At 30.4% G+C, this 6,808-nt stretch overlaps 1 protein-coding gene across 1 annotated transcript; it reads right to left on the bottom strand.

Moving 5' to 3' along the window:
- Positions 1-1,460: 1,460 nt before the first annotated feature.
- On the bottom strand, positions 1,461-4,596 carry LOC145009017 (phosphoinositide phospholipase C 4-like). Its single transcript, XM_078967665.1, has 7 exons — positions 4,080-4,596; positions 3,749-3,945; positions 3,129-3,665; positions 2,848-2,965; positions 2,354-2,506; positions 2,176-2,262; positions 1,461-2,076 (listed from the first exon to the last, which is right to left on the bottom strand). Exons 1-7 carry the CDS (start codon positions 4,386-4,388, stop codon positions 1,783-1,785), a joined length of 1,695 nt encoding a protein of 564 aa, XP_078823791.1. The 5' UTR covers positions 4,389-4,596; the 3' UTR covers positions 1,461-1,782.
- Between the last annotated feature and the right edge of the window lie 2,212 nt (positions 4,597-6,808).

Genomic DNA, 6,808 nt, shown 5'->3' with positions numbered 1-6,808 from the left:
AATGTCTCACACCCAAAAAACTAAAACCCTAGAACTTTAAGATATATATATATATATATATATATATATATATATATATATATATATATATATATTTATATATATATATATAGAGAGAGAGAGAGATAGAGAGATAGAGAGAGAGAGAGAGAGGTTGAAAATCGGTTTTCTCAACCTTATAGGGAGTATGAACGATTTCTCTAAGGCCTAGATATATCTTTATATGGTTGTGGTATTTTCCAGATAATCATGATTTGAATCAATCAAATAATCAGATTTAATCATAATTCAAATCTTTTCCTTATTTGTTATCTAGATTGATTCTGGAAGCTGTCTGTAAGCTACTCAAAATCGTCCATCTGTAGGGAATTCCAAAATATTCATGTTACTCAACTATTAATCAATTACTATTCAGCCCATCCACCTTTAGATTAAATGTAACTAATTCCAAATTAATTCTAAATTAATCCTGATTAATTTTAACCAGTTTCTAATTAATTTATTAACCTGTAATAAATTAATAAACAATTTATCTCAATCTCTTTTGTAGCTATTTTAGCTCTTGAGGGCAACATAAAAAAAAGACTTTGTTATTATTCCCAACGTTATACCAATTACTTAATGATATTGGAAACCTATTTCTAGCACGATCTTCCTCTCTCGTTATCCCTTCTACTTTATTTCTAGTTCGTTTCTTTTGTACTCAACGAACTTCTAGAACATTCCCTTTGCAAATATCCTCATCTAGGATCAAATCGTGATTGCCTTCAAATGTAAGCTTAGTAGTTCTTGATGAACTGCTATCTATTGTAAATGTTCCAGAACAACTCTCGGAAAATGAATATAATAACACTAATGTGTGGATTTTATCATCAAATTTAATTTCAACTGATACTAACCTAGATAGTATTGAATTAAACTTTATGTGACCTGTCTGTCGAAATTCCTTCCTTCATCTTCATATGCACCAAGTATCTAATTAAGAAAACCTTATTCTCAACCGTTGTTTATCATACATGTTAGATAACGCATTGATCAACCCAACCGTTGTCTTCTTGTTGACAATTGATTACACAACATTCTATGACAATGACAACCTCACAGCTCAAAGAGACTATCGATTCAACATGGTCCAATCCTCTTGGTTCGTCGCTTCAAGTATCTTTCGAGACAATGGGTCCGTGTAACTTATTCCAATAGAGATCTACGATTGACATCTTCCAAAAGTCAAAGACCTTCAAATTTATTGATCTTAACCTCCCTGTCTTCAACCATAGCTCTAGTATAATTGTTATGATTAAAGACGTGATAAACACACAAAATAAAGATGCGAAGTATAAAACAAGAACACAAGGACTTACGTGGTTTGCACTGTCACAAGCATGCTAATCTACCATTGAACTATAAAGAGATTTTATTAGATTGTAGAATGTACAACCATCACAAATGCTTTCCGCTTTTTGTTACAAATATACATGGGTATTTATTTGTAATGCTTCTTCGAAGGAATTGATTGATCCAAATCCTTTTGACACCAATCAACACCCCGTTTTGAGACATAGCATCATTGCATAAAAATGAAAGGCTTTTCCTTTCATAAACATGTATACAAGGATTTATTTCAATATTGAAAGACAACAACTCTTTCCTACACCAAATGACACAATCTCCATAAAAGAAAACCATGGACACTAATTAGCATGCCAAGCCCACCTCTAAAAATGAAAAATAAGCTTAGTCTAAGTTAACATAAACGAGAAAATGAGATGGTTTGTCCATATTTTAGATGAATTGAAACCGCACGAGTAACCTTGCGGATGTATATTGATCTCCTTTGCGGTTACAAAGTGGAATTGCACGAATCCCTGGCCTCAACTCAGAAACAGGCAAACAAATTTGGCCAGCAAAATTATCTTTTTCTGACATGTTGTAACCATGTACTTGAATACGAAGTAAAGCTAATTCAGGAACTGATAATGGAAATGTAAACTCTTCATTCCAAACAGGTGTCCAGTTGTCCTCCTTCATCTTTGTCTTTTTCATTTTCTTATCAACCGGTGCTCCAGCTATACCCACCTGTCTCATTTCATATACTATTTACTTACCATTTCATTTAAACATATCTTTTTAATAGTAAAGCTTTGATTGTTAAGTTAAGAGAGTAAAGATAATTACCCTGGTGTAGAAATCTGGTGGGGAGTATTTATCGAAATGAGTTTTTTTAAAATCAAAACGCCATCCATCTCCCATATAGATTTTCACCTGTTAAATAAAAGATCACGATGTAAGAAGAATTATTCCTATAGTTTAAGCAGCTAGAATATTTTGCTAATAAGGGTACGTATTAATTGACCTTTAAAGATGTTTTAGCTGGAATCTTTGTTTTAAGATTAAGCACCTCATTCTTGGGCCCATGTCCCATTAAAAAATCTGGTTTTTTCACATAACCACAACCTCCGTTAGATCTGAACATTCCATGCATTAACCACAGTGATCTACCATATCCCTGCATTAAATATAATATTAATTATACACATTAATTGGTTACTAAGACATCACAAAGCATTCAACTCTATAAAGTTTAAGGAACTCCACTTTACATACACCTTTACCATTTATTTCATACAATACATTGAACTCCAACATATTTTAAAAGAAAAAAACTTTTTTTTTCCAGTGAACTCCAAACCCATTGAATGCCAACCAATCATTAATTCACCTTATTAAACCATGCATTGTGAATGCTCTTAATACTTTGTTATTTACCATTAAACCATACTTTGTTATTTAGAATTAATATATACTTTGTTGTTTAAGAAATTATAGATATAGAAAAGTAGCTATAACCTGCATATTAAATGCAACCATTTGAGCTCCATGTAGCCAACCAATTAATGGCTTGTAATTGGAAGAGGTAATACGAGTTCCTTTGGGATAAATCCTAAGAATATTCTTCTGGCTGAACCTGAAAAAAAAAAAACATTCATAATACATATAAGAATGAAACGACATACAGATATTCGTATTATTAATATGTAACACCTTAAACCATAAGTTATAGACAAGCCAAGTAACCTATGTATAATATTAATGGAATGAGTTGTTATCAAACTTCATATATTTTATACCTTACTACATCATGCCCATGATTTTCTACAGCCTTTTCAAGTGCTTGTTCAACCAAACTTAGGCGTCTAACTTCATCATTTTCAACTTTCAATGCATCCTTCAATCCACCTTTTGGTTTCCCAGCATGAATAGCAATTAGCTGCTTGTAAACAGGAGATGAAGGTGATCTTTTTCCTTCATTAATGTCATTTTCTGACTGCAACATATAACACACACCATCATCATCAGAAACTCGGCACTTTCTTGACCTACTTTGCTTGTCATCTTCAGCTGCAAGGTACTCTTTTGGAGGTTTAGTTGAAATCAAGATTCGATACTTTAAGCTCTCAGGTGTTAGAAGTTCTTTCAACTTCTCTGATTCAGGGAAAAATAGCATTGACCCAAATGTTTCAGTGACCATTTGAGCTACTTTTGCTTGAAGATCAGGTGTAAGGTGGTCTTCGAGTGTTATGATGACTGGATAAGGAGAAGCTGTAAAGGCGTGATCTTTGATTGCTTTCAAACATCGCATGAGTTCTACAGGACTCGTCAGGGTCCTGCATGCAGCATGATGATGACTGTGAATATGATGGCGTACTCTTTGATTGGTTTCAAGTATGGAAGTAAGTTAATTGCATACCTTCCATGAAGAACATGCACATTAGTTTTTGATGAGTTTGGCCATAGATCAAGTTCTATGACTCTTACACCTCGTTTGAGTGCTTTGATGATTGGAATTTCACTGCATTTGCTGCTTAACTGGTTCCCAGTTAAGTACGAGTTGTGGCCGGTGTATATGAAGTAATGGGATAAGGGAGCAGTCATATCTTGGTGAACCTAAAATTTGGGCGAAATAAGCAACCATTTTCATCAATGAAATAGTACTTATACGAATCAAATCCAATATGGACTTGTTTGAATTCTCAATTAACGGAAGAAATAGAAACAATATTGGATCAAATCGAAGATACCTGTGATCTAATTGGGGGGTTAAGGTCGGTGTTGAAGAGAAAGTGATGGAAATCCTCTAGAGAAAGGGAGTTCCTGTTTATAAACTTGGCCAGATGATGCCGCTTGTAAAGTATCTGCTCCACCATACGCTCAGCTTCATGTCCATCGTCGCCCTGGTATTCTTCCAAAAACCGCCGGAACTGATCTGTCGTCATGTGGATCCCATCGCCGGAGTATTTCTTGAATGCTTCTTTGACGTCAGTAGGTGGCTCTGCTTCCGATATCTTGAACTTCCTAGTAAAACACCAGCATACACTGTAATTCCCCATTACCCTTTCACTCTGTGTGTAGATTCTCTCCGGCTATTTAGGGTTAGAAATGTGGGTGATGGGAATTTGGAATTTGGGTGAGTAAGTATATATAGAGTGTGGCTAAAGGTGATGGGCGATTGAGGATTACGCAACACAAACTGACTTTCCGCGATGTGCTTCTCTTTGTTGATTCTCAGATGGAGCGATGAGAGAGAGAGAGAGTGTGTGTGTGTGTGTGGAATGTTGATCTTCTGCTTGATTTAGTGTCGTCGATCGTCATGGGAGCACACAGAATCAATCAAGTCAAATGGAATGGTTTGAAGTATTCGCTTCCCGCCTTATTTAAATATTATCCGTCTAATAAATAAGGAGACTGGTTCATGTCTGCATAATGAAACTCTTGTAAAGTTAGTTGCTTCTTTGAAAAACTATCCGAAGTAGTGTTTTAAAATTATTCCAAATATACCTTTTAATATAATTAATTACAATAAAATATAATAACTTTTTTTATTTTTCTTGTGTTAGTACGTATTTTTAAAATCATAAATAAAATACTTAGAAATTTATGTTCTACAAGGGCCATTACTTAAGTAATGAACATACTTTATGACTTCAACAACAAATAAGATATTATATTTTGTTTTTGTTTTTTTTCGGATAACTAGAAAAAAATAAACAATGATGTTTTTTATGATTTCAGCAAGTAAATGAAAAAATGAAGATAAACCTACAATAATTTTTTTTTAATATATTTTAACAATACAAAACGATTAAAATAGATCTTTTTATTAATGTGTATAAATGTATTAAAGTCTCCTCGATTTGTCAAATATCCTTCCCTTTTTCCATAGCCATCTCGCCTTGGGGCATAGACATCTTGCAAAAAAAAATTCAATTAAACATAAATAATCAGAGAATATTATTTAGTAATAACTTTAATTTAATGAAAGTTTATACTATTTGTTTTATAAAATTGAATTATTTCTTTATAAGTTACTTTATGTCATTTTATATTTTCAACAAGTTTTTATTAAATATTATTTTTATCCGCAATTATTTAGTTTTTCAATTAATCTAACAAACATAAGGTTTCATTTTCTTTTATAATTATCATTAACAACTAATATTTTTTTGGTTTACTGTAATAATTCTTAATTCCGAAATGGACCGCTCCGGAACCAACTTTGAAAATCTTTGATTTGTTTCAAAAACTTTGAAATCTTTTATACTCTCTCGTCAGAGGTTATCATCGTTTGTTTGTTTTTTTTAAATGACACATTTTTATGACACCTTATTACAATCTATTTTTGTTTTACTAGGTTTATTTACCTTATCGTAAGATTTAAGATAATAATATGTTTTCCAGACACCATAAAAAATATTTCGGAAATGTCCCTTAGATTTTTGAGACACCGCATGCTATATTGCTTTTATCATTTTTACACAATAAAATGTTACCTAAGTATATCTATTTACTAAACTTCGTGATGTAAAACCAAAAATGAATAAATTAAAGCATTTTTTAAATTACTACCATATTAACAAAATTTGACTTTCATATTGCACCTGATTAAAATAATTTTTTTTATTTATGCACCACCGAAAATTTTTATCAACACCTTTACTTATATATATATATATATATATATATATATATATATATATATATATATATATATATATATATATATATATATGGAAAAAAATTCAACAGAGAACTATAATTATTGGTTCTTCAATGAATCAAATTTTTTTTTTAATTTCTAGAGCTTATTCTTTATCGAAAAAAAATCTAAAAATATCGAAATTCATATATTAACATTGTGAATGTGAAAAATATTTTTCGGATTCACACGATATTCACATTGTGAATTTGACGTAAAAAAATCGAATTTTATATCATTGGAAAAATGATAAAAAGTTAAGAATTTCTGTATTTTTAGTTTTTTATTTTTATTTTTATTTTTTTATTTTTATTTTATTTATAAAAATTAACTTCTAAAAGTTGAAAAAGATTGGTTCCTTGGTTATTATGGTTCTCTATTGAACCTTACTATATATATATATATATATATATATATATATATATATATATATATATATATATATATATATATATATATATATATATATATATATATATATATATATAGGTCTAGGTTATTCTATTCAAAATAATTATTGTATTATTGTATGCATAACTGTGGACCAATCAAGTTTACTTATTTTAAGAAAATGATTAATATATATTATTGAATTAAATGTAATTGAAAAATATCATCTAATTTAATTACAAGGGTATTTTAGTCAATTAATATAAATTTAATAAAGAAAAATTGCATATTTTAAGGGATCATAGATTCTATTAATTTTAAAAATGCGATTTTACGAATTATAACTATTTTAATTCGGACATTCTGACAGAATATGTTTATTTA

Source organism: Lactuca saligna, chromosome 8 (genome assembly GCF_052625555.1).
Source record: "Lactuca saligna cultivar CGN05327 chromosome 8, ASM5262555v1, whole genome shotgun sequence".
Classification (NCBI taxonomy): domain Eukaryota; kingdom Viridiplantae; phylum Streptophyta; class Magnoliopsida; order Asterales; family Asteraceae; genus Lactuca; species Lactuca saligna.
This window is presented reverse-complemented; position numbering and strand designations above follow the sequence as displayed.